Source organism: Heliangelus exortis, chromosome 24 (genome assembly GCF_036169615.1).
Source record: "Heliangelus exortis chromosome 24, bHelExo1.hap1, whole genome shotgun sequence".
Classification (NCBI taxonomy): Eukaryota; Metazoa; Chordata; class Aves; order Apodiformes; family Trochilidae; genus Heliangelus; species Heliangelus exortis.
Genome location: NC_092445.1, coordinates 1,356,099 through 1,383,666, shown reverse-complemented (window position 1 = coordinate 1,383,666; position 27,568 = coordinate 1,356,099). Strand labels below are relative to the sequence as shown.

The following is a 27,568-nucleotide window of genomic DNA, read 5'->3' as shown; positions in this document are numbered from 1 at the left end:
GTCCTTCTGCTGGGTGGCATCGCGGGAGGAGGTTGCCAAAGCCCTGGAAAAGCAGCAGCAGCAGCAATTCCTCGGCAGCTGTGCACCCTCCGATCCCCCTGAAGGTGCGCTGTGAGAACAGAACAAAGGCGAACCGGGTGGGTGGCGGTGAGGGGCCGTACCCTGCCAGCTCTGCCTGCACCCACCTCCTTACCCACACCAGCTGGGGTTGAGCCTGCGAGCCCCGTGGGTCCCCGGCCCCGGAGCCGGGGGGGCTGGAAGCTGCCTTGCCTCGTGTGCCGGGCTGCGGGGCAGGGCTCTGCTGGGGGGTGGCGGGGATGTTCCTCCCAGGGCTGAGCCATCTGTGCTCCCTGCAAGCCCAGCTGCTGTCCTGGCAGGGTTACCCCAGGGACCCTCCCAGAGGAGGTGGCTGCGGGGTCCCTGTGCCACGGATCCAGGCACCACCAAAGGGAAAGGGGAAGGGCAGCCGCTCACCAAGCCTTTGCGTTGGCAAATTGCTGGGATTTAACCCAGCCCTACCTGGCTCCGAAGGGGATTAAGAAAAAAAACCAAAAAACAAACAAAAAACCCCCCCCCACCCCACAATAAAAATCTGCCATCAAAAAGACAAGCGCTGACGAGAACGAAAGGCGGGAGCGAGCAGGAGCCGCGCCTGCGGTGAAAGGGCTGCGCTGCCCCGCGCCCCCGGAAGCCGCCAAGGGCTCAGCGCGGCGCAGCGCACCCCAGCCGCGCCTCCCCCCGCCCGGCCGCGCCGCCCGCCGGGCCCCGCCGGCAGCGCGTCTGGCCTTGTTCCGGCGGCCCTGCCCGGCGCGCCCCCGACCCCGCCCGCCGCCTCCTCCCCGCCCGCCCCCGGGGCGCGGAGCGCGGCTGTGCGGGAGAGACAATAGAGGGGCCGGGCGGGCTCCGCGCAAACCTGCGCGCCCCGGGGATGGATGGCGAGGTGTGCGCGGCCCCGGGGTCCCTGCACCGGGGGATGGGGCTGGAGCGGGCTCGGGGTGGGAAGAGCGGGGCTGGGGGTGGGGGGAAGGCGGAGGAAGGGGGGCGATGCCCCTTTCTGAGCCCAGCCCGCCTCTGTGCTAACCCGGCAGGATGTGGGAGACGGCAGGGCTGCTGTGAAGAAAGTCCCGGGGCTGGCCGGAGGCTGGAGAGCGGGACATGTTGCTGGTGCCCCCCTGATGCTCCCCGGGTGGCGAAGGGGAGGTTGGTGAGGAGCTGGAGGACGGCGACGCGAAGCCACGGTGGGGGAAATCCGAGGCTCCGGCTGGGAAACCATGGGGAGATGCAATGGGAGATGTACGCTGGTCGGATTCTGCTGCCTGCAGCTGGTAAGGCGAGGGGCTCTCCGCGCTCATCGGCATGCCGGGTTCTGCTTTGTGCGAGGTGTTGGCTGTCACCCCTACCCACTCCCTCTCGGCGGTGACCTTGCTGTGGGACCAGCTTGGGGATGCTTCACTGCCAACCCCCCGCACCCTCCCCCCCCCCTCAAAAAAAAAGAAAAAAAAAAAAATAATCGAGGAGGGAAGTGCCACCCTCATCCCCTGCCTCAGTCCAGCGCTGGCTGAGTTGCAGCAGGCTCGGAGATGGATGCCGAGCGGTTCCGATGCTGGCAGCGCCTGAGGATGCGTCTCCAGCAGGTGTGAGCTTTGTTTCCAACTGCAATCGCTTCCCTCTGACTTTGCTCCCTCCGGCGCTTTCCCATCCTCCTGGCTCCGAGGATGTTTCTTGGGGTGCTGGTCCCCCGAGTCGAGGCAAGAGGGAAACTTGGAGCCGCTCCCAGCACTTTGTAAACTCTCCTGCTTCAGAGTGGGACCGGGCTGGGGGACCCGCGGCTGGGGGACTCGGGGCTGTTGGGGCAGAGAGAAAGCAGAGGTTTCATCTGGATGGGATTCTTTGGCTTCGTGCTTGCTGCCACCCCTGAATCAATCTTCATCAGGCTGCTGGCAGAGGAGCAGGGGGAAGGAGCATGTGGGGTGTTCAGGGGATTTCCTGATCAAACCAGCACTGACAAACTTGCAATTAATTATCCCGATCCAGTGGTTCCTTAATCAGCATCCCACAGCTTGGCCCTACAGCCACGCCAGGGCTTGTCAGGGTGAGGAGAATGAGGGGGTGGGGGGATTGCTGGTGGTGGTCAGTCTGTGATGTCCCCAGGGACTGAGGTGATGGAGGCAGTGATGGAAAGGGGCTCAGGCTCAGCTCTGGAGATGATGGTGGCATCTTCCTGGCGGGCACTTTCTTCCTGGCATCCCTCTTGGTCATTCTCCATCCTTCAGAAGGCAGCGAGTGGGGAGGGGTCCCCACTTCAGGATCAAAGGGTGAGGGGCACCCAGCCAGTCGTCATTGCAAGGGGCAGAGCTGTGGTGGGCTCATCCCGGGCTGAAGTCCTGTTCCCAGCAGGAATAACCTCTCTTGTCTCCAGCTGTCCCCAAGTGTTGGTCTGTGAAGTCTTGCTTTGTGCTGTCCCCTTCGTTAAGGAGAAACCCCCACGGGTGTTTGCTGGGTGTGCAGGAGTTCTCTGGCTTCCAGCCACTTTTTTTTTTTTTTTTTTTTTTTTTTACCATTCAGCTCCCAAGCAGATTTATTGGTGTTTATTCCTGGAGATATCTCTGATCCAGGAGATTTTCATCTCATTTATCTTAGAGGGGAAAATGAATCTGTGGGAGATCCCAGGCTTGGAGAGCAGCTCCTGCTCACACCTGGAGAAACTTTGTGCTGCAGATTTGAGTCAGGTTTCCCTTTCCACCCCTCACCCTGGGTGTCCTTGTGCTTTCCTACAACTTGGCTCTGGAATTGTCCCTTACTGGTGGCCTTTCCACCCCAGCTCACTGTACCCCAGCACAAACCCTCCCAACCTGTGGGATGTTCTCCCAAAGCTCCTTCCCAACTCTGAGGCATCAGCTTGTACCCTGCCAGACATGGGTACATGCCACCACCTAGCACCTCATCCCATCCCACAGCCTTGGCACCTACCCCACCCCATGGGGAAATGATGGTTCTGGGTGCCTTGCCTGGGGTGGGGGTCTGGGTGCCCACCAACAGCTCTGATCTGAGCCAGCCCCCAGGTGAGGGTGGGGGCAGAAGCCATTGGGGTGCCCCATGGGTAACATCCACTGGGGCTGGGGCTGGACTGGTGTGTGCTGGGTCTCCCTGGGTCAGGTTGTGCCAATGTCCGGGCTGCACTGCAAGCCCAACAGCCTCACCAGCTGTGCCTCAGTTTCCCTTAAACAGAGGAGCATAGGTGAGGCTCAGCCTGGCCTGGGGTGATGCCACCATCTCATGCTGGTCCCCACTGCAGCTCCCCAGGTGCCACCATCAGCCCATCTTCCCTTCTGGTTGGATTCCCAACCTGGTTCCCAAGGGATGCTTTCCTTCCAAGGTGCTGGGGAGAAGGTCCTGGTGCCCCATGGAGGGATGGGAGCCCTTCCTGCTCCACTCAGGGCAGCACTTGCACCTCAACCAGTTTGGGCAACTGATTTTCAGGCTGTGGCACAGGGGGGAGCCCAGGCAGCTGCTTTGGAGCATCCAAGTACCCCACCTCCTGCTTCTCCCCAGCTCAGGGTGACCACACTGCCAGCATGTGTCCCTCTGGTCCCAGGGGACAAGCAGCACCCACCAGATTTTGCCTCCCTGTGTGGTTTTCTCCAGACTCCCATGCCAAACACACACCTGTCCTGCCCTCCTCCTCCCAGGAGACAGTTCTGCTGCTGAGGGGGGATGATCCAGGGATGATCTAGGGTATTTTTATTTTTTTTTTTTTGTCTTCTCCATCATCTGGAACGAGGGGAACTGCCGGGGAGGGGCTGGTGGTGGCTCAGTGAACCTTTCTCCAGGATGCCCCTTGGTTTAGGGGGGGGTTGTCTTTCCTCTGCAAGAAGATAAGAGGTGATTGGGTGGAAAATGACCCCGGAGGTGACCCCAGCATGGGCAGGGGGTTGGAGAGCCACAGGCTGTGATGCTGGTTAACTCTGAGGCCTGCTGGTGTCAGTAGCAGATGGGGACAGTGCAGTGACATGGGACATTGGGAGCCCTGAGGGATCTGGCTGGTGGTTGGCACATGTCCCTTGGCCATCCTGCTCTGGATGGGGCTGTGCTCAGGTGCTGGAGCAGGGCAGGCTCGCTGGGGTGGGCTCCATCTCCATCCCAACGTGGTGACCCCACTGCCCCCCCATGGCATGGGGCTCATCAGAGGCTGGGTCACAGCTCCAGCCCCGGAGCCAGGTGGGTTCAGGAGATGCTCAGCACTCCCACCTCCACCCAGTGGAATCGACTCCGGTTTCAGCTCCTTCTTTGTTTCTCTCCTCTCCTTTAATTGGCTGGAAAAAGCAAAAGCTCAGTTGGCACCTCCCGCCTGCTGGAGGCTGCTGGGATGGCACTGGTGTGTTGTGCCATGCTGTGCCATGCTGTGCCATGCTGTGCCATGCTGTGCCATGCCGTGCCATGCCGTGCTGGCCCTGCCATCCCCTCTCCATCAGCCTCCCAGTGCCAGGATGCAGGACAGGGGCTGCGGGTCCATCTTATCTGAGCCCCAAGGTTCACAGGGGTCACCAAGATCCTCCAGGCCATGATTCCCCATCACCCAGGCAGTAGAAGGAATTCATGGGGTTGGCTTCACCAAGGATGGGTGAAGGGCGAGGGTCCCATTCCCTGTGTCCCAAACCACCCACCAGCCCTGGGTGGCATCTCCTTACCCAGCAGGACCCTTGGGGCCATCACGGCCCTGCTGATGAGACCATCCTGGCCTTGGCCTCCCACCTCTGCTGTCCTCATTTGCCTGTTCTTGGCCACCAACCCTCTGTCTCTGCCACCAGGGCCACTCAGCCACCTCCCGGCTTTGCCAGCAGCTTTTGTCCTCCTGGGGTTCCCATCCTGCCCATCGTGGGGACAACACGGGGACAGTGGGGCTGGAGCTGCCTCCCTGGCCACCTTCCTCCCCACCCTCGGGGAAGGGGGAAGGGAGCCGGGTTGAACTCTTGGCTGGGGGTTTTCAATTACACAATTAAATGCACAATTAGCTATAATTACCAGCGCTCGGAAGGCGCGACTGTTGATAATGGGCATGTAATCTACTGCAGGCACTGTTTATCCTGCCCAGCTCCTCTCCCTAATGATTATGGAAAGCTTTCACATTTGCATGGTTGCCATGGCAACGGGGGGGGGCTGCCGGTGGCAGGGGGAGGGCCAGCCCCCCCGTTTCCCCCCACCCCATCTCTGCAGGGGGGGACACGGTGGGTGCGGGGGTCCCTCCACCCCCTCGGGTGCTCTGGGGGGGTGGATGCTGGGGAGGAGGGAATAGGGATGGGAAGCACTGAGGATCCAGAGGCAGCCTCAGGGTGTGTCAGAGGCCCAAAAAACCCCAACCCACCTTGTCACAGCGGGGCGACCACCCTGAGAACCTCAGGAGGTAGCCTGGGTGCTGGTGGCCACGGAGATACCTCCTGGTTGGACCCCCATGGGAATGTGCATCCCATGGGAATGTGGTGCCCCCTGGTACATTATTCACAGCCAGAGCTTTGCTTGCCAGGCTGCTGGGAAGGTTTATGGGCAGGCCTGGGGAGGCAGAGCCTTACAGCTTGCAATTAAAACCACAATTAAAGCGTCGAGGTAAACCTCTACATCCCCAGCCCCAGCTAATGTGCACCCGAGAGTATTAATGAGAGGGGCTGAAGAACTCTCTAAATCATTCATGTCGGTTCCTACCAGAGCTGGGATCAAGGGGGACTGGAAAATAAATATCTTGGAGGGCTGGGTGGTAGAGAAAATCAAGGGATGAGCCAGAGAGCAGGCTTGGCCTGACAGGAAAGCCTTGAGAGAAGGGAAAGGGAAGGTTGGTGCTCGGTGTGATCAGCAAAGCCCGTGCCCTAATTGATGCCTGGGAAAATAAAGCTTGTCCAGCCCAGCTTGATCTTGTTCCTTGCTGAGCTCACAAGTTTGGCTGCTGCAAAGGACCAAGCTGCCCTAATGGTGTTGAGATGCTGATAAACCATTTGATTTAATCCTGGCTGGCTTGTGGGTAGGGGAGAAATTAGCACTATAAAAAATCAATTCTGCTGGTTTGGGTAATAGAAAGGAGAGAGAGAGAGAAGGAATAAAATCATTGCCAGAGAAAACATGTGGAATGATGGGCTGATGGTGAGCATCACCTGGCATGGGGTGAACAGGGGACAGGCCCCTGGTACCGTGTCCCTGCCAGCCTCTGGGGAACCTGGGTCCCAAAATACAGCTCCTCCTGTGCCAGTCGTGAGGAATTGATGGCTGTGGGTGGGTGGGCACCTTCAGACCCTCCCATCCCTGCAGCCCAGGCTCTGTCCCCATCCCTCATCCTCCTGGGGTGCCCAGGGATGTCCTTCTGCCCATGGCAGTGTGGAGCTGGAGAGAGTTTTTAGCTGGAAGCACTGGGGCTTGAGTGGGGAGAAAATGTCCTGCCTGAATACCAGGGGGGGGCTGGGAGGGACAGGGAGGCTCAAGATGGGGCCCTTGGAGCATTTTTTTCCCCAGAAAGCAGCTGTTTATTTCAGTTTTCAGACTATGTCTGTAGCAAGCTGGAAAACTTGGAAGGCAAAGCCAGGTGAGAGCAGCCCTGGTTGTGTTTAAGCAGGACATTGACCCCCGGGGGGTTCATTAATGACATTAACAGCAGCTCCCTGCTTCTCCACGGGGGAATTTCCCCCCTCTTGGGTTTTCCCTCTGTGGCAGAGAGAGATTTGGGGGAGAAAAAGCCAATTGTCCAAGTGCTGCATTGGCTGCACCTGGATGGGAGCAGCAGGGAAGGATTTGACCCCCCCCCCCAGCCCCCTCCATCCCAGGGGTCAAACACCAGCAGGGCTGCCTTATTATTTAATAGGATTTTTTGCAGGCAGATGCAAAAATCTGGGGTGGGACCTGTGTTGGGGTGATGGGTCCCCCTTTTCCCATGGGTCCCACACATCCCCAGCAGGGATTGGGCTTGACGTGGGTGCTGGGGGCTCAGTGTGGGTGTTGGGGAGCTTGGGTGGGTGCCAGAGGCTCAGTATGGGTCCTGGAGGACTCGGGGTGGGTGCTGGGGGGCTTGGGGTGGGTGCTGGAGGGCTCAACATGGGTGGTGGGAGGCTCAGCGTGGGTGTCAGGGACTCTGTGGGTGTTGGGGGGCTCAGGGTGCATGGGTTCTGGGGGCTCAGTGTGGGTGTCAGAGGCTCAGTATGGGTGCTGGGGAGCTTGGCTTGGGGGTTTGGGGTGGGTGGGTACTGGCAGGACCCCAATCCAGGCTGGGGACTCTTTGCAGGCACAACTGGGACCAGTTCAGGGCTTCTCTGCTGAGCATCCCTCAGGTGCTCGGGGCTGTGGGGACAGCAGTGGCACTGCAAAGCCACCAGTGCTGGCAGAGCTGTTGGGCTCCCAGCCCAGCTGGGTCCCAGCTGTGTCCCCATCCTGCTCCCTGCCCACACTGGGTGACATCCAAGCAGGGGACACGGCCTGGCTGGGGGTCACAGCTGCACTGTCACACAGAGGGGACACAATCAGGGACAGAGTAAGCAGCAAGCTCAGGGCTGGCCTGTGGCTAATTACCTTGATTAGGGCTAATGAGCACCCTGGGGCAAGCTGGGATCTTCCCATAACAGGATCAATAGTGCAGCCTTTCCCACCCCAGAGTCAGTGTCTGAGGGACAGGGAGGGGAGAGAATGGGGACAGAGCAGGGACAGAGTGGGGACAAAGCAGGGACAGAAGGGGGGACAAGAATGGGGACAGATCAAGGACAGAATGGGGACAGATCAGGGACAGAAGTGGACACAAGAATGGGGACAGAACATGAAGCCCTTTGTGGGAAGGGGTCTGGGAAGCTGAAGGGTTGGGGGGGCCCTGGCTCTGCCTTGGGACTGTCCCAGTTTGGGACTGGGGGGCTGCAGGGAGCTGTGGATGTGTCACTCTGCCTGGCATGCTGTCCCCCTGGCGTGCCCGTGCCATCCCATGGGGACAGCCAGGGCCAGAGCCCCGGGTAGGAGGTGTCCCAGGGGAAAGGAGGAGGCTGGGGGTATGAAGAGGGGATGAGTGGGGTCATCAGGGAGGGTGCTCAGGGGGTCATGGAGGATCCGTGGGGAGTGGAGGGTGTCTCCTCACCTTTTGATCCCAGGGGCCAAGCAGGATGTCACCTCCTTTCCTTGGGAGGGACAGAGGGCAGGGATGGGGACGTGCAGGCTCTGTTCTGGGATCTCTTTTGTTCCCTCCTGGGAAGCTGCATCCCAGCTCTGACCCAGCGACTGCAGACCAGGGTTTCAGGTGGCCTCATCAGGCTGGGATTGTCCCCACCTGCTCCAGGAACACCAGTTGATCACTGAAGGCTTTAGATAGAGATATCTTGAATTTCCCCCCCAGCTCATCAGTTGTTTGGGTGGTGATGAGCAGAGGCTGGGGCAGATCCTCCCATCCTTTCCAGCATGGTGGAAGGGGACACCCCTGTCCCATCCCTGGGGCCACCAACCTGCCTTGGGCTACCTCTGGGTGGATTGGAAGGTTCCACCCCCAGGGCTGGTGCCCCTCACACCCAGATGGGATTTGGAGATGGGGAAAGGGGAGGGGGACAGAGGCTGGGGCTGGGCAGTGCAAGCGAGTGATGGTGCAGTAAATTTGGGGTGTCTGGGGCTCCCATGGGTGTCAGAGACACCCTCACCCATGCCTGGGCTGGCTTATGCCCCATTAGGTGTGGATGCTCCATCCCATCCCATGAGCACTGGGTGAGATGGGTGCTTCCCCCAAACTTAGCACCCAGAGGGTGCTGCCCCAAACCATCCCCCCCTTTTGGGTGTACCCACAAGAGAGATGAGGATTTTCGTCCCCAAATGTGGGGGGAAAACTCAGTACAGCAGCACCCACAGACCCCAGGAGCCACCCCCACCTTGTGGGTGCACCTCCAGGAGGGATGAGAATTTCCAAATCTAAATTATTGGGGGGGAAATGAGCCCAGCAGCACCCATGGCCTGGAGCCAGGACTGGGGGGACCCCTGGGATACCCACATGCAAGATAGCCTGGACCCAGGACTAATTTTCCAACCACCTCCTGGGGCCCCACACAGTTCCCCTCATGGGAAATGGGGCTCTGGGGCTCTCCCTGTGTCCCCCTTCTCCATCTTCTCCTCCCCAGGATCCCAATCCCATTAACAACCCCAACCTTGCAGCAGCCCCAGCCCTAATTAATTTTAATCAAACCTCCCCCCCCGACCCCAAGACCAGGAGATGCTTGGTGGCCAGGCTGGGGGGGGTCCTGGGGGGTCCTGTGGGGAAGTGGTGGTGGGCAGACAAAGCAAACCCAGCCCTAACAAAGGGGCTTGAATTATACATGGGCTGGTGGCCCACCCTGCAATTAGCCATGCCCTGGTTAGACAGGTCCATGGGGGGGTTGGTTCCCCCCCAGCAGAGAAGAGGATGGAGCAGGGGGACACAAGGAGACCCCCAAAGCCTCATTTCCCTTCGGGGGGACCCCAGGAGGTGGCCAGAGCATTTCTCCTGGTTCCAGACCACGGGGGGTTCCATGTGGAGACCCCAGGAGCTCCCCCCCAGTCCTGGCTCCAGGCCACGGGTGCTGCTGGGCTCATTTCCCCCCTATAATTTAGGTGTGGAAATTCTCATCCCTCCTGGAGGTGCACCCAGAAGCAGGGGAGGGATCGTGTGGCACGGGGCAGCACCCATCACCCGGGCATCTCATGTGCTTAGAGGGGACAAAAAGCTGGTTTTTTGGGGTGGGAAATCCCCGCTGTGGGGCTGGCCCCAGTACCAGGGCTCTGGGCTCCCATCCCTGTGGGATGCAGAGGACCGATGGACGTGACGGTCCCGCTTTTCCTTGGGGGTGGCCTCGTCGCCCTGCTCAGCCGCGGTGTTGTCACCCGTCGCGACATCCCAGTGTCACTCCTTGTCATTAAAGGAGGTGGCGGAGCGGAGCAGCCCCGGGGCTGGATCCAATCCTGGGGCCTTCCCGTGCAACAAAGGGGGTGGCAAAAAGCAACACACACACACCGAAAAAAAAAAAAAAAAAAAAAATCAAAAATCTCTTCCCGAAGGCGGTGGGTGTTAAAAGCGACCGAACCAATTAATAAAAGCAATTTTTATGGCTGCTTAAGAAGTCTCTAATGAGCTCCCATCCGCGGCAGCTGCTAATCGCCGCGGTTAATAACGCGCCGGTGGTCACGGCTCCGGCTCCTCATTAATTCCCCTCCAGCAGGAAGGGGGAATGGAGCTGGGTAACAGCACCAGCTCCTTGGAAGGGCTCAAAAATCTTCAGGTTTCGGGTTTTCCGTGGGCGGCGCAGCCCTTTGGGTGCCTCTCCGGCTTCCACCCTGCCCCACGGGATCCTCCTGCGTGGGGGTGGCAGTGGGGGGACCCTCCTGTGCTGCGTGGTTCTGCTGCTGGAGCTGTGGGCATCTGTCCTCACCCCCGGTGGCAGTGATGGGGGGGAATGTAAAGAAAATACCGGGTGGGATTGTTATTAAATCTCCCGATAAATCACGAGTGGCCCTGACGATGCCTTGTGCAGATTTTTGCTCCTCTAAGCACCCCAAAAACAGCGTGGGTGCTTGGGGTGCTTGGGTCCCTTCTGAGCTGCTGTTTGATGGTCCTGCTGCTTCCCACACCCCGTGGGGGGGGCTGTATTCAGCCCACGGGAAGGTTTATCCCTGCACCTTCCACCCATGGGTGCTCTGAGCATCTTCTCCTTGTGGGGTGCTGGGAACACAGCCAGCCAGGAGGAAACCCCAAAACCCTCAAGAGCTTGGGGTTGTTATTCAGTGTAGAAATAAGAAAAAAAATAAAAATCCCCACTTGCCCGAGAAATTCTGGCCTGGGGAGGGTTTGCTCAGAGGGAGACAAGAATGGGCACGACAGCAGTGCCCCTCACCCGAGATCGTGGCTGCCCGTGGGTCAGGGAACCACCCCAATGAGAGGGACCCCCACGGGGTTTATGGCAGTTACCTGCTCACAGGCTGCTGGGCAGCTGAACCTCTTAAGTCCACCTCTCAGAGGGAGTTTATCCCGTATTTTAAGGATAAAATCCGGGCTAAATGCTGGAAAAACCACCCATATCCACAGAGCTGGGTGGGTGCACCCCCCACCCATGGGTCCCACCTCCCTTCATCCCTCCAGAACGCAGGAGCATCCCCTCCTCCCCCTCCTCCTCCGGAGCATCTCTCCCCTCCCACAAAACCAAACATTTTGGAAGCCACGCGTGGGTTCGCCTCCCCAGCAGCTGCTGCCGGCTGCTCCTTTCTCAGCACCGCTCCCAGGGATTATTTTTGCTCTCCGGCTCATTAAGGGGGTTGTTACCAGGCAGATTTCCTCACCCGATTTTCTCCTTCCCCAGCCTGCGGGTCGTGGGAGGAGGGACTGCCGGTTTCCATAGCGATGCGCTTGGCTTTAATCAGGATTTCTTTCCTGGGAGAATTGATTACGAAAGGTGTCACTAAATAAGTCAGTAAAATTGGATTTTTTTTTAAATTTTTTTTAAAATTTTTCCCCTTTTTTTCCTCCCCTCGATCGGATTACATTAACGGCGCCTTTGAGGTGCCGGGTGAGATCCAGGGGAAATTACCTCTCGCTTCTCGCAGCTCTTGGGCTGAAGAATTTAAAGGGGAGAATTAGCATCGAAATAGCCTGGGGCTTAATCCTTGTCCAAACCATCCCGGGCACCGCGGGCTGGTGAGGACACCTCTGCCAGGAGCCATCCTGTGCCAGTGCCTGTGGGGTTCGTGTGAGGTTTTTGGAGATGGGTTTGTCTTCCTCCTCCTCTTTCCAACGGCCCAAAATGGTTTTTACTGGGATCCCCCTTAGGCCAGGGCTTGACCAGAGCTCCCCACCAGCTCCTCCTCACTCCCCATCCCACCCAGCCCCAGGGTTTGGCTCTGTCACCCCCAGAATTTGCTATTTTGGGGGTCAGGCTCTCCATATCTCTCCTGCTTCCCCATCTGGTTTGCTCTCCCTCTGCAGCTCCCAAACCTGAACCCAAGATCTTTCCGGATCAAAACCCAAGATCCCCCAAATCTAAACCAAAGATCCCGCAGGTCTAAGCCAAAAATCCACCAAATTCAAGGCCAAGATCTTCCAAATCTAAGCCCTGGTTGTAGCTGCCCGAAGTGGCATGGCCAGGCTCTGCCTTCTCCTTAGTTTCTGCTCCTGGATTAATTAAGGCTCCAAGTTGTCATTCAGCAAGATCCAGCCCAAAAGTTCAGCCCAAAAGTTCAGCCCAAAGCCATCTCTGTGCCAGCCCAGTGCTCCCAGCCCTGGGTTTGAGCAGCTCTCACTTTGCTGTCCTCAGGCCATGGCCTTTCTCCAGAGCTTGACCTTCTGGTCTTCTCCACCACCCCTCCAGACCTCAAATTTGCAGCACTGTGAAGGTTTGGGGGTTTCTCCCCTGCTGTGCCTCAGTTTCCCTTCCTTCTGAGGTCAAAAGAGGAGGGGGTAGAGTTTAATCTATCTTGGGCAGTGGCCACTTTGCAACCCGTAGGCTACATCTAGAGGATGATGATTCTTTTTATTTATTAATTTTTTTTTAATGATTATTATTTGTATTAATATTTAATTTGATGTGAGGGTGCTGAGCCCCTGTCCCGGGTTTCCCAGAGGAGCTGTGGCTGCCCCATCCCTGGGAGTGTTGAAGGTTGGATGGGGCTTGGAGCAACCTGGGCTGGTGGGAGGTGTCCAACCCAAACCATTCTATTATTATTATTATTATTATTATTATTATTATTATTATTATTATTATTATTATTATTATTATTATTATTTTAATATTATTATTTTAATATTATTATTTTAATATTATTATTTTATTATTATTATTATTATTATTATTATTATTATTATTATTATTATTATTAATAATAATATTATTGACATAAGCCCCCTCTGAGCAATTCCCAGCCCTTCTTGTACCCCTCAGATGGAATCAGGAGCACAAATTTGGAGTGCAGGGCTCAGAGGGGACCCAGCCAAATGGGTGCTGGGGTCCCCGGGGGGATCCTGGGGAATGGTGCAATGGGTGCCCCCCCCCGCCCAGGGGTGCAGCCCCCCCCGGGGCCATGTCCAGCCCACGGAGAAGGGGTTTGTTGCCCGCGGGGAGTTCCCGGGATGCAGCGTCGAGACAAACGCATCCAGCCGGGACTGCTGCTGCGTTCCCATGGCAACGCCGCCGGATGCCCCGAATGAAATAAATCACCGGGAATGGGGAGGGGAGGGAAAGGAAAGCCCACCGGATGGGTGGGGGGTGATGGGCAGCTGTAGCAGGGGACCCCGCGCACCCCAAGTCTCTGCCTGTGACCCTGCGGACACATCCCAGAGGTTTGGGGTGCTTGAGCCACGTGCTGGGGGCTCCAAAATCCAGCGAGGAGGGAGAAAGGGGCTGTGCGGGCTCCAGGAGCTCCCCAGAACCCACTGACATCCACGGGGGGGATCGCAACAGCTGGGGAAGGACCCAATTTCTGTCCAATTTTTTTTTTTTTTTTTTTTTCTTTTGCTCCTGCCACGTTTTGCAGCGGGGGCTGCTCAGCCCTAGAGCATCCTCTGGGCCAATCTTCTCATCACTCTCTGCTACCCGAGAGCAACCCAGGCTCCGGTGCCTTTAATTTCTTCGCGATTTTTTGTGAAAGCTTTTGCAAGTTGGAAGTAGGTCAAGAACTTGTTTCCAAGTCATTAACTGAAGTCCCTGGGTTCGCAGCGGTGTTTGCACCTTCTGCAGAGTCGATCCTCTCGCCCGCCGCTCATTGAAATCGCAGCCAATTCCCTTTCCTGGAGCGGGGGGGCTGCAGGATGGAAACACCTCCGACACTTCCTCGGGAGAAAAACCTGCAAAATGCCTTAAACTCAAAAAGCCCAACTCAAAAGAGGGGTTGCGGGGGGTGGGTGAGCCTGGCAGAGGGTGCTGGGGGGCTCGGGGTGGGGAGCCCTGGAAGATTCTTTGGTTGGGACCAGGGCTGGGGTTGGCTTTGCCCCCTGGGGATGTTCCATCTGCTGCGGGGACACCCCTGGGACATGGGGAAATGTCCCTTCCAGGGACTGACAGGTCAGGCATCCCCATCCTGCCCCACAGCTCTGCCCCAGGGGTGTTACTGCCCTAGACCTGAGCTGGTGTCCCTGCCCATGACAGGGAGTGGGACTGGATGAGCTTTAAGGTCCCTTCCAACCCAAACCATCCCATGAGTCTTTAATTATTTTTTGGGGGGGGCTTAACCTCTTAGAGAAAAGGGGCAGAAACCCCCGGATGGGCTCAGCTCCCCTTCCACAGCACAGAAGCCGAATAAAACCCCCAAATATCTCGGAAATGCAGCAAAACGAAAAGTTAAATCCCCGGCGAGCCCAGGCATATGGTGAGCGGGACAGAACCACTCGGCTGCTGGAGAAGAACCCAGCGGGGGGGCCCGGAGCTCCGCTCCCCTCCTGCCAGAGCCCAGAGGGGGGCACAGGGGGGGTTGGGATTTCAGCCCGGGGCGCAGATGCTGCCCCGGAGATGAAGGGCAGAGGAGCCAGGGGAGCATCCTGCCTGCTCCTGCCTTGCTCACACTGGAAAAAAACCAAAAAACCCCCATCTGGATTGTCAGGACTCTTCAATCTTTGGGGAGAATATTTTCAGGGAGGAAATTTTTTTTTTCTTTTTTTTTTTTTTTCTCTGTAGTGGCAATTCTTTCCCACTTATTTTTTTCCCTTTTCTGGGAAATCTCAGGGGGGATATCCCCTTCCCCTGCCCCCATGGCACCTTGGAAGGGTGATGGGCAGGTTTGCTCCTGCTCCTGTCAGTCACACCCTGGGGAAGCTGCAGGAGGAAAGCTGAAGTTTTTTTGTGTGTGTGTGTGTGTGTGTGGGGGTGAAATCCTCTAAAAATCTCCTTTTCTCCAATCTTTACCCCCAGAGGGGAGCTCCTGTGCCCATGTGCCCCATGGGATGCAGGGCTGGAGGTGTGGAGATGACCCTCTCCCCAGTGCCAGGGTTAGGTCCCATCCCTCTCCACCCATTAATTCTTGAGGTTTTGGGGCTGTCAGGATGTATTTATGTCTGTGCCACCCCGTGTGTCATCTAACTTGTCACCCAATGTGTCATCCCCTGTTGTGGAATCTTAGAGAGGTTTGGAGAATGTTGGAGAATATTCCTGAATATTCTCCAACATTCTCCAAACCTCTCTAAGATTCCACAACAATCCCCATCACAGGCAAGGAGGGGGGTGGGGGGCAGTGCCACCTCCCCCATGGGGACCCAGGGCCCATCCTCACCCTGGTGACATGAGTGTCACCTCCCCTGGGCACCGTGGGAGAAGGACAGGGATAAATCCTCCCTGTGACAGCCTGGACTGCTGAGTCCCCAGAGGCATCTGCCCTGGGGTCACTGGTGGCCACAGGTGGCTGTGTCCTCACATCCCTTCCGTTTTGGTGGTAATTCCATGGGCTTTGGACAAAGGTCTCAGAGGCATCAGGTGTGACAGATGTGCTGGGAGGATCTGCTGCCAAATCCTTCTCCTGCAAGCCCCAGGCAGGGTGATGGGTTGGGAAGGGCTGGGGTGGCTCCAGCTCATCCCTGGAGGAGATGGTGGGAGGAAGGATGGATCTGGGCTGTGCTGGGACCTCACGACCACCCTGCCAATGTGGTGCCCATCTCAGTCTGCAGAGAGAGGGCTTGGTCCCTGTCCACTGAGCAGGGCAGGGTTGGTTTTATCCCACAAATTGAGGGTGGGGTTCAGAAGAGATCCCTTCCCCCCCCCCCCCAGCATCCTCATCTCTAAATGGGAGAGGTGCAGGTTTGATGGAGAGATGGTTATGGAGCTGGTGGGATGGTTGTGTCCCAGGAGCTGCAGTCAATGGTTCAGTGGCCAAGTGGAGATGGGTAACGAGTGGTGTCCCTTCAGGATCCATACTGGGACCAGTACTGGTTGGTATCTTCATCAGTGGCATAGGCAGTGGCATGGGGTCACCCTCAGCAGGTCAGAAGATGATGTGAAGCTGGGATGGCATCTAGAGGGACCTGGACAGGAGGAGAGGGCTGAAATTCAACCAGGCTGAGTGTAATGTCCTGTAAAATCTGGAACAGGGCAATCCCCAGCACCAGTACAGACTGGGGGACGAATGGGATTGAGAGCATCCCTGTGGAGAAGGACTTGATATGATGATAAGCTGGATGTGAGCTGGCAACGTGTCCTGGGCTGCAGCCCCAGCAGTGTGACCAGCAGGGCCAGGGAGGGGATTGTCCCCCTCTACTCTGCTCTGGAGAGCCCCTCCTGCAGTGCTGGGTCCAGTTCTGGGGTCCCCAGCACCAGAAGGACACAGAGCTACTGGAGTGAGGCCAGAGGAGGCCCTGGAGATACTGGGAGGGCTGGAGCAGCTCTGGAGCCAGGGGGAGAGAGTTGGGGTTGTTCAGCCTGGAGAAGGCTCTGGACAGAACTTCCAGGGGTGTTTCAATATATTAAAGCCCTTACTAGAATGCTGGAGAGAAACCACTCACCAGGGCTGTAGAAGCAAGGCAATGAGCAGTGGTTTCAGCCTGGAGAGAGCAGGGTTAGATTGGATGTAGGAAAAAAATGTCTTAAAATGAGAGTGGTGACCTGGCCCAGGTTGCCCAGAGAAACTGTGGCTGCCCCCTCCCTGGCAGTGTCCAAGGCCAGGTTGGATGAGGACTAAAAAGGATGGGAGAACCCCACCAAGTAACAGGATGGGTCTGAGGAAGGTGAAGGCACCATAACCAGGGAGTGATCTGGGGGCAGGTGAACTCCTTCCCACTTGAATTTGGTACCAGAATTCCTAAAAAAAAACCACAAAAAACCCAAACAAACTCCAGCCCTGGCTCTGCCTCTTGAGCCCCTGCACTGCTCTGTCCCCATGTCCCCTCCTTCCACGTCCTCCTTGGCACCCACCCCACCCTGGTTTACCCCCTTCCCCCATCCCTGCAGCTCCCCAGCTTTGATTTCTTGATTAGAATAAAATCATTACACCCAGGCATTTCAATTAGCAGGACTCAGGCCCCAACTAATTGCTGTGATTTGCTGCCAGGAGAACTTTTGGGGCCAATCAATAAACCAGAGAGTGTTTAATTCAGAGGGAGCCCTAAAACTGGTTGCATTGATTGGCTGCAGGTTTATCTTCATTAGGAGGAGGCTGGGGTGTGATTCCTCAGGAGAAGGGTGCTAATAAGGGGGGAGGGACACATTAATAGGGCTGCTGTTAGGATGGGAAACTGTCTGGGAGGAGGAGGAGGAGGAGGAGGACAGCCTGGGAAGGATGCTTGGAGCTCTCCAAGGCACTTGGGCTTGGGAGGGTTGGATGCTGAGAGTCCCCAAGTTGCTCAGAGGTTTTTTTGTGGAGTACCAGGACTGGGCTTGCTCAGGGCTCTTGCTTTGTTAGGGTCACTGCTGAGGAACATTTGGTGGTGGCTGTGGGGAAAATCTGAGTGTTCTGGGGTTTGCTGCTGGGGGACATCTCACCCCTGAAGAGTCATTCTGGAGAAGAGAAGGCGTCAGTAGGGAGACCTTAGAGCACCTTCCAGTGCCTGAAGGGGCTGCAGGAAAGCTGGGGAGGGACTTGGGACAAGGGGATGGAGGGATGGGATGAGGGGGGTGGATTTAAACTGACAGAAGGGAGATTGAGATGAGATCTTCAGGAAGAAATTCTTTGGGGTGAGGGTGCTGAGCCCCAGGTTGCCCCCAGAAGCTGTGGCTGCCCCATCCCTGGCAGTGTCCAAGGTTGGATGGGGCTTGGAGCACCCTGGGCTGGGGGAGGTGTCCCTGACCATGGGAGGGGGATTTAATTTGATGATCTTTAGGGTCCTTTCCAACCCAGACTGTCCTAGGGCTCCATGAGGGTGCTGTGGGTGTGGGGTCTGCAGCAGTGACAAGGGCTGTGAGCAAGCCAAGAGCAGTGATCTGAGACCAACGGCTGAGCTGGTGCTGCAGCCCTGCAATGCCCCGTGTGGGGGTTGCCCAACCTGTGCCCCCCACAGCCCTGGAGTGTGGCTGTGCCTCAGTTTCCCCACTCAGGACACTGGGTGTAAAGCTGCTGCCCTGCCCTTGGGGCTTTGGAGGTGGTGAGTGCAGGAGCAGCAGCCACAGAGCCCCTGTCTGGGCTGTGTCTCTGGATTTGCTTAACATTAAGCGGGCTGAAAACCAACCCAATCCCAACAGGTTTTATTTTTCACCTGGAGGGAACAGGTTCAATACCAGCAGACACAGATCAGTGTTTTACCTACCAGTGTGGCTCTGGCACCAGAATTTGATGCAATTAGCAGTCCTTGCTCATCTGCAGGGACACCGTGGGGTTGGACATTTGGTTGGGGATGAAGAAGGATTCTGGTCACCCGGGTTCTCCCCAGCTCCTCCAGCCTCTTCCAGCTGCCTGGGCTTCACTGGGAGGATGCTCCAGCTCCCTGGGGTGTTCTCAGAGGCTCTTCCCAACCTCATCCCTCAGCTTGGAGCCTCCCCAGCAACCCAGAACTTGGAGCCTTTTGCATCTGGCTCCTGCTCAGCAGATCGATGGGCGGCCGTAAAACCCCCGGGCGCTGCTCTCCTTGTATCATTTATTATTTACATGCCTCAATTTAAAAGATTTACAGCTGGGTTGTCAGTGGTTCCAAAGGCTGTTTCCTCGGAGAGTTTAAACAGCGGGGAAGTGAATTAAGCTGCAACTCAAACAGCTTCGGAACCGGCCCCGAGGATCCAAGGGCAACTGGGCTGGTGAAGGGATCCAGCACAGATCCTATGAGGAGAGGCTGAGGGAGCTGGGGGTGTTGAGGCTGGAGAAGAGGAGGCTCAGGGGAGACCTCATCACTCTCTCCAACTCCCTGAAAGGAGGTTGGAGCCAGGGGGGGGTTGGGCTCTTTTCCCAGGCAACTCTCAGCAAGACAAGAGGGCACAAGAGGTCTCAAGTTGTGCCAGGGGAGGTTTAGGTTGGACATGAGAAAGAATTTCTTTCCAGAGAGGGTGATCAGCCATTGGAATGGGCTGCCCAGGGAAGGGGTGGATTCTCCATCCCTGGAGATATTTCAAAAGAGCCTGGATGTGGCACTCAGTGCCATGGGCTGGGAACCACGGGGGGAGTGGATCAAGGGTTGGACTTGATGAGCTCTGAGGTCCCTTCCAACCCAGCCCATTCTAGGATTCTATAAAAAAGGGGCTGCTCCGTGTCTCTGCAGCATCTTTACCTGAGCCCGGGGTTCTGCTGGCACCAATCCAGTGGATCCTACTCCAGGAGTTGGGAAGGGAACAGGATCCCCTGGTCCTTGGCTCTGCCTTTGGCTTCCTGCCTTAGAAGAGACATAAATTAGAGCCAGGCCCGTGAGTGTGTGCTGCTCTGTGGATGGGGAAACTGAGGCACAGCTCATCCTCCCAGAATGCTCAAGGAAGGGGTTTTAGCACCTCCTCATTTGTCCTCCCCTTCTCTGTAATCATAGAATCATAGAATGGGCCAGGTTGGAAGGGACCTCAGAGCTCATCAAGTCCAACCCTTGATCCACTCCCCCCGTGGTTCCCAGCCCATGGCACTGTGAATCCAGAGAGCAACAAGATGGGGCTGGGCTGGCAGGAAAACAAATGGAAATTTGGTCTGTAGGGCTGCTGGGAACATCTTGCTGCTACCCCATCCCTCTGCCCCTGGGGACTGCAGTGTCCAGTGCATCCCAGAGTCCTCTAGAAGCTCCCTAAAATATATATATATATATATATATATATATATATGTAGCCTCATCCAATCTCTTTTTTAACCTCAAACCATCAGCGAGTGCTCCAGCTCTCCCCCCTCACTTTTGCAACCACCTTTCTCAAAGCTAATCCTGTAATTAAGAGTAATAGATCCCGAGCAAATAGAGCCATAAATAAGGGCTGGGATAACGGGGGGATCACACCAGGCACCGTCCCTAATTTTCCTGCCAAGCACTTACCAAGCTGCAGCAGATCTCTGGTTAGGGGCCAGGGATGCTGCCAGGGAACCGACCCCAGCGGCATCCAAGAGGGAGGCAGGGGCTGAGCGGGCTGCAAAATTGCTTTGCAACCACCAGAGGATCCTGTGCCAGAGGGAGGTTTTTCCCTGGATATGCCGAGCTCCGGGATAAACCCACCCCGGGAGGGTGATTTTCATCAGTGCTGAGACTCGGGGAAACTGAGGCAGGAGGGTGCTGCCAAGCTGCCATCTCCCTGCTCCAAATATTCCCCCCCCCCTCCCCTGCTGGCATTCATCCAGCCCCTGCATCCCGCGGAGGTTTCAGCTTCTCACAACTCATTCCCACCCCTTCCCGTGAATTCCCGGCTGCTTTTTGCCTTCGGCATCCCGGGAGCTGCTGCTGCCCGATGTTTAACACCCAACCCCCCCCCCTTGTCCCTTGGCTGTGTTGCAGGTGGCTGCTCTGGAGAGGCAGATCTTTGATTTCCTGGGCTACCAGTGGGCACCCATCCTGGCTAATTTTTTACACATCATGGCAGTTATTCTGGGTATTTTTGGGACCGTCCAGTACCGATCCAAATACCTCATGATGGTAGGTACCGAGCTGCATCCCCACCCCCAGGGATGGCTCAGCCCCAGGTCCCCTCCTGGACCCAAAGCCCAAACCCCTTGGGGATGTGGGGAGGACTCAGGGAATGGATGGAAAGGGGGTGGAAGGGGGGGGAACCATCCCCTGGCACAGCCCTGACCCCCTCTCCTCTGGCAGTATGCAGTGTGGTTGGTGCTGTGGGTCGGCTGGAACGCCTTCATCATCTGCTTCTACCTGGAGGTTGGACGTTTGTCACAGGTAAAACCCTCTCCTCTTCTCCCCTCCATCTCCCTGCCCTCCATATCCCTCCCCTTCACATCCTTCCCCTCCATCTCCCCTCCATCTCCCCTCTCTCCCTTCTTACTCCATTGTCATACCCCTCCCTCCCTCCCTCCCTCCCTCCCTCCCTCCCTCTCTCCCTCTCTCCCTCCTGATGGGAAAGGATGAGCAGGGCCTCTCCATGTCTCTGCACCCTAACCCGGGCTGCTAACTCATGGCTCTCACACACAAAAAAGAGCAAAACATCATGGTCTCCTCCTTCTCCTTCTCCTTCTCCTTCTCCTTCTCCTTCTCCTTCTCCTTCTCCTTCTCCTTCTCCTTCTCCTTCTCCTTCTCCTTCTCCTTCTCCTTCTCCTTCTCCTTCTCCTTCTCCTTCTCCTTCTCCTTCTCCTCCTCCTCCTCCTCCTCCTCCTCCTCCTCCTCCTCCTTCTTCTCCTTCTCCTCCTTCTCCTTCTCCTCTTCCTTCTCCTCTTCCTCCTCCTTTTCCTCCTCCTCTTCCTCTTTCTCTTCCTCCTCCTCTTCCTCCTCCTCCTCTTTCTCTTTCTCCTGCTCCTCTGTTCCTGTCCCACAGGACCGAGACTTCATCATGACCTTCAATACCTCACTGCACCGTTCCTGGTGGATGGAGAACGGGCCGGGCTGCCTGGTGACCCCCGTGCTCAACTCCAACCTGGCCCCTGAGGACCACCACGTCATCACAGTCAGTGGCTGCCTCCTGGACTACCAATACATCGAGGTCCTGAGCAGTGCCACCCAGATATTCCTGGCGGTACGGGCAGCTCTGCACCCTTCCTCATCCTCCCCAACTCCCCCAGTTGAGAGTCTTGGGGTTTTTTGTTTTTTTTTTTTTTTGGAGGGGATGGCAGAGATGATGGTGGCAGAGCCACCCAGGTCCATCTGGTCCCACCGTGCACCCATTGGTAGCACCAAGGTGTTGGATTGGAGTGGGGATGGGCAGGAGTCAGGAGCAGGAGGAACCCCCCCCCCCCACCACCCCCCCACCCCCCCCCCCCCCCCCCCCCCCCCCTGTGCCAGCACCCAGGGGTGCTGCCCACCCCAAGCCCTGGCTGTGGGAGTGTTTGGGGGGTCCCTGGTGTGATAGACCCAGGGTTGGGTGTATCTGGAGTTGGGGGTGGTGGGAGAGGGGTGTCCCCCCTGCCTGGGGGCTCTGTGACCCCATGGGGAGGTGGGAAGGGGACTTGGGTGCAAAGCTCCTGGAGAGCCTTGGGGGGCTGCAAGGAAAGAAAGCTTTAAAAGGGAGCTGGGGGCAGAGCACCCACCAAAGGGGCTCAGCACCCTCTGCTCTGTGGTCCTGGTGCAGTGCCAGCCTGTCCCCAAAAAAGCCACTACCCCTGTCCCCCCAGCCCAGCTGAACCCACCCAACCTTGCTGCATCCCAGTCCTACAGGAGTTGGGCTCCAGCACCACAGCAGCTCTGATCCTGCCCAGGGGAGAGGGTTGGGGGGCCCAGGATGCTCCCTGGCACCCACCTGGCAGCACCCATCTCCATCCCCACCATGACCACCGTGCTGGTTGAGTTGTCCAGCACCCAACCACCTCTCTGCCCACTTCTCTTTGCAGCTCTTTGGCTTCGTCTATGCCTGCTATGTCAGCAAAGTGTTCCTGGAGGAAGAAGACAGCTGTGAGTGCTCCTGATGTTAGTTGTGGGAGGTGGGGAAGCCACAGAATGGCCTGGACCAGCACTGCTTGGCACCTCTCTGGGGTGGCACATCCTGGCTGGGGACAGGGCAGCAATACCTGGGTCACATCTGGAGGAAGGGATCCCTTTAGTTGGGTTGTTGTTTGGTTTTTTTTGTTTTTTTTTTTTTTTCTTTTCTTTTTTTTTTTTTTTATTTTTTTTTTTTTTATTTTTTATTTTTTTATTTTTTTATTTTTGTTTTTGTTTTGTGGTTTTTTTTTTGGGTTTTTTTTTGTTTTTTTTTTTTGGTTTTTTTTCGGTTTGCTTTGTTTTTTGTTGGGTTTTTTTTGTTGGTTTTTTTGGGTTTTGTGGGGTTTTTTCCCCCATTTTTCCACCCCTGCTGCAGCAGATGGGCTGGGCTGTGAGGTGTCCAGGAGGATGCTGTGCCCTGGCACATGGGGGACACTGGACAGCGAGCCCTGAGCTGCTGGGTCTCCATGGCAACGGTGCAATCCCAGCTTTGGGATGCAGGAAGGGGATGGTGGGGTTGGGCTCCATCCCCACAGCAGCTCCTGGAGAGGTTGGGATGGTGCCTGCTCCTCACAGCAGCTCCACGGCACCCAGTCCAGCTCCCTTGGAACCTCCTCACACAGCTTCTCTGGGCAATCTGTTCCAGAGTCTCAGCACCCTCCTCATGAAGAAATTCTTCCTAAGATCCACCATAAACCTCTTCTCCTTCAGTTTCAATCCATTTCCCCTTCTCCTATCACTGGACACTGATGAAAACCCTCCCCAGCCTTCCTGGAGGTTCCCTTCAGGGATTGGGGGGCAGCTCTGAGGTCCCCCTGGAGCCTTCACTTCTCCAGGCTGAACAATCCCAGCTCCTCAGCCTCTCCCTGGAGCAGGGATCATCTTCGTAGCCTCCTCTGGCCTCATTCCACCAGCTTTATGTCCTTCTCATGGTGGGGACACCAGAACTGGATGCAGTATTTGAGCTTCCTTGGGATGCTGCCCTGCCCTGGGTGCTGCAGTGACCTGGGGATGTCCCTGGGGTGCTACCTGTCCCCAGGGTGCTGTGATGACCCAGCACTGCATCCTGCATTCCCTTGGGATGCTGGGCTGACCTGGGATGCCTCACAGCACCCAGGGGTGGGGGGGATGGCAGGAAAGTGTCCCTGCTGCCCTCCCCAGCTCACACCCCACTGCTCTCCACCCCTCTCCTCAGTCGATTTCATCGGTGGCTTCGACTCCTACGGCTACCAGGCACCACAGAAGACCTCACACCTACAGCTACAGCCACTCTACACGTGAGTCTGGGCTGGGGGGGGGACTGTGGGGACCCTCAGGGATGCTCAGAGGTGCTCAGGAATGCTTAGGAATGCTCAGGGACACTCGGACGCTTAGGGGTGCTCAGGGATGCTCAGAGGTGCTCAGGGACACTTAGGGATGCAGAAACCCCTCCAAGGTGCCCCATCAGCCCATCAGAGCCCAAAAGATAAAGGTTTATGGGTCTGTTCTGCCTCACCCAGAATCCAGAGGGTTGCTCAGGCCTGGGCAGGGGTAGGGGATTTGTGCCCTTGGTTTGTATTTTTGCTGCTTTTTGGCTGCTGAGCTTCCCCACCCTGGGGCTGCCCAGGGGAGCAGCAGCTCTTCAGATAAATGCAGCTGAATTTTGGGGCTTTTTTTTTTTTTTTTTTTTTTTTTTTGTCTCTCTCCCTTCTCCATTAAGCTTAACTAGATAAACACTCAAATGAGATAAGGCTGCAAACTCTAAAGGGATTTGCCTCGTGTGGGCTTCTGCGAGTGCCAAAAAGTAATTATATTTTAAGCCCTGTATGCAAATCCAAGGGCACACCACACAATCAGAGCTGCAAGAAGAGGGCTGGGGTGGAACAAAAGCACTTGTGATACTGCTCAGCCCTCCTTGGGTGCTTGAGTATAAAGGGTCTCTCATGTGTGGGTGTGGGTGAGCACCCATGGGTGCCTTGCATCCAGCTGGTCCTTGCCTGGGAGCCCCCCAGCCCTTTTGGCGTGAGTGGGGCACGGTGGGGTGGGACCTTCCTGGGATGGGGACACGGGTGATGGCACTGGTGTCACCCTGGGGATGGATGTGGGTGTCCTGCCTTCCTTCCAGCCTTGGGGACCCAGGAGAGCTTGTCCCAGGGATGGGACATGTCCCAGGGATGGTGTCCCCAGGGGAAGCCCCTCAGCACCACTGTGGTGGGACCCTGCAAAGCCAGGGGGGCAAAGATGGGCAGTGAGGAGGGAAGGAGATGGGGGGACCCTGCCCGAGGCTCTCCTGCCCCCACCCCCCAGCAGCACAGGGGCAGCTGTGGGCCCAGCACCCCCCAAATGCAGCATTTGGGGCTCTCAGCACCCCCTCCCTGTAATGAGGTTGCTTCCTAATTAATCAAGCTTGCTTAGGTGGGGGGAAAGTCACACTCGGACCCCCTGCCACCTCCCCCTCGGTCCCCAGTCCCCTCCATCCTACCCCAGCAGCCCATTAATCAACCACCACCTAATTAATGAGCTCTAATTCCTATCAAGTTGCCACCCTTACTCTGACAGCAGTGCCAGGGACACGGGGGGGGGGGGGTCTCACCTTGTCCCCAAGGTGGGAGATGCAGGGTCACAGGGATGGGGGATCCCACCTGGGGTGGGGGGACAGGACACCGGGGGTCTCCCTGGTGACAGGAGGCACAAGGTGCTTTCTCGACGTGGTCACTTTTGTCCCCAGGGCCAGCCGGGCAGGGGGGAGGCGGGGCTGGCGGCCAGGCCTGAGTAATTAATTAAAGCTCATCCCATAATTAGCGGGAATAGGCAGCAGCCGGGCGGGGGAGGGTTTCCACCCAGCGGAAGGAGGAGGAGGTGACACGCCAGCTCCCTGTCCCCTTGGCTCCCTCCAGGGTGACACCAGGACCCCACCCGCCGTGTCACACCCGGGAACTGCGTGTCCCCTCCACCCCACGGACTTGGGGGGGGGGTTTCCTGTGACTCCCCAGCCCCTCCCATGGCACAGCGGGATGGGGACCCTGAGACCAGCTGAGACCTGGGCAGTTGTGACAGGGGTGGGGTGCGGGAGGGCTGGCAGCAAACCTGGGGGGGGGACGGGCAGCATCTGTCCCGCTGTGCTCAGGGCTCCCGGGCCCCTCCGTGTCCCCTCCGTGTCCCCTCGATGTCCCCTCGATGTCCCCTCGCTGCCCTCAAGAAGCCGGGGATGGGGGAGGGGTCAGTCCCTGGCAGTCCCGGTGTCACCCCCCATGGGGAGGACATCACCTCTTTGGGGTCCCCAGCCTGGCTCTCACGTATTTTGAGGGGGGGGTGACAGGAGGCCGGGGGCCCCCTTGGGTCACCCCAGCTGGCAGTGGCCCTCCTCGTCCCTTTGTGGGGACGGACGCGGTGATTTTGGAGACCCCGGTGCCACCCCTGACCCCTCCTCTCCCTTCCTCCTCCAGGTCTGGGTAACCTCCTCCTGGCCCGGCGTGGGACCCAGCGGCCACAGGACCCCCCCTGGAGTGAACTGTCCCACACCCGATGACACGACCCCCGGCACGGGGGGGTCCTGACACGACCCTGAGCCCCCTGCCCCCCCCTCCAGCCTCCCCAAACCCCCAGGACCCCCGAAATCACAGCCAGGAGCTGCAGGTCCAGCCCAGCCCAAACCACAGCGAGATGGGGGGCTGGATATGGGGGGGTCCCCCTCCAAGCCCTGCTGCCCCCTTGGGCTCCCCCACCCTCCCCAGGATGGGGACGTGGGGACACGTGGGAAGGTGGCATCACTCACGGACATTTTTTTCTTCTGTTTCTCCTGGTTTTTCCTTGGAGCAGTGGGGCCGTTCCTGGCAGGAAGGGGGCGTGGGGGTGGGAGTGGGGGAGCCGGGGCAGGTTTGGGGTGAAAATCAACCGGTTTGGAGCAAACTGAAACCAGGCAGGGGGGGTAAACCTGGCTTTGAGGACAGCAGGGCACACAGGGCAGCTTCATCCTCTGAGGGCTTGGGATGGCTTCCCAAAACTCTGGGACTTGGGCTGGCCCCAAAAATGGGGGGTTTTGCTCCCAAAAGGATTTTTCCAGCTCCCCCAAACCCCCCCAGTTGGCTGAAGCAGTGGGGAAGGGCTCGGCCCAGGCTGTTCCCCAGCCCTGAGGAGCTGGATCCTACTGGGAGCATCTTGCCTCGACCCCCCCACCCCTAAACCTGAGGCTGGGGGCACAGCACCCCGAAATCCCCCCCCTATTTCTGCTGTTTTGAGGGGGGGGGTCTTGCTCCAGTTTGGCAATACTGATGCTGCTTTCCACACAGCCCCTGCCTGGCTGTTCTAATGGATCTAATGAATGTTTTGGGTTGGTTTTGTTTTTTTTTTTTTTTAATTATTGAGGCTGACTTTTTGGTGATGATGGGTGGTTTTTTGTTTGTTTGTTTGTTTGTTTTCTTTTTGTTTTGGGCTTTTTTATTTTTATTTTTTTATTTTAAAGTGCCTGAGTAGACTCTGACTGAGCACAAGATCCCCATCTCCCCCCAGGCAAGCCTGTACCAGGCTTCCACCCCCCCTGGCTGACATCAGCAATGCTCTGCCCCCCACCCTGGGCTGCCTGGTGCCCCCCAACCCCTTGCTCAGCTCTCTGACCCCTCCATCCCTTTGGGGTCTTGGTGACAAATCCATCCCTCAGGTTTGGTGGCAGAAGAGGGGAGATGTCAGTCCATATGGGGGTGGTTTTATTGGTTTTTTTTTTTTTTCTTTTTTTTGGAGGGGGGGTTGTACAAGGTTTCTTGGGCAGCAATCACTTGGCAAAACGAAGATGAGCTGGGGATTAAAACCCTTGGAAGAAGCTGGGAGGAGGAAGATTATTTCCTGAAGCATCCCAGCTCCCACCTCTTTTTTTCTCCTGGATCCCTGGAGCTGGCCCCAAGCCCACCCTCTGCATCTGGGAGCAAAGTCACAGGAATTCTGCCTCCTGGGAGTTTTTCCTCCCATCCTGGGGGTTATTTGGGGATCATTTGTGTACCCTGGTGTGATTTTTCTTTTCTTTTTTGTGTTCCTTCCCAACAAGCAGCCATGAAGTGCCAACAACCCAAGCTGCCCAAGGCCAAGCCCTGGGCATGGGCTGGGGCTTCCCCACCACCTCCAGCCAAGCTGCAGACTTTACAGGCAATAATTTTTCCACCTTTCCCCCTTCTGTTTGTTTTTTTTTGTTTGGTTTGGTTT

At 57.1% G+C, this 27,568-nt stretch overlaps 1 protein-coding gene across 1 annotated transcript; it reads left to right on the top strand.

Moving 5' to 3' along the window:
• Nucleotides 1-840: 840 nt before the first annotated feature.
• Nucleotides 841-26,206, top strand: NKAIN1 (sodium/potassium transporting ATPase interacting 1). The gene is made up of 8 exons (XM_071767588.1): nt 841-940; nt 1,089-1,325; nt 20,315-20,452; nt 20,627-20,707; nt 21,300-21,497; nt 22,309-22,369; nt 23,592-23,673; nt 25,822-26,206. Exons 2-8 carry the CDS (start codon nt 1,272-1,274, stop codon nt 25,829-25,831), a joined length of 624 nt encoding a protein of 207 aa, XP_071623689.1. The 5' UTR covers nt 841-940; nt 1,089-1,271; the 3' UTR covers nt 25,832-26,206.
• The last annotated feature ends 1,362 nt before the right edge of the window (nt 26,207-27,568 follow it).

What these genes read in the sequence shown, in the direction of transcription:
- NKAIN1 (XM_071767588.1), top strand. Translation starts at nt 1,272, where the DNA reads ATGGGGAGATGCAATGGGAGATGTACGCTGGTCGGATTCTGCTGCCTG. An exon ending in GATCCAAATACCTCATGATG is followed by an intron (nt 20,453 to 20,626) that starts GTAGGTACCGAG and finishes CTCCTCTGGCAG; the next exon opens with TATGCAGTGTGGTTGGTGCT. An exon ending in CCTGGAGGAAGAAGACAGCT is followed by an intron (nt 22,370 to 23,591) that starts GTGAGTGCTCCT and finishes CCCTCTCCTCAG; the next exon opens with TCGATTTCATCGGTGGCTTC.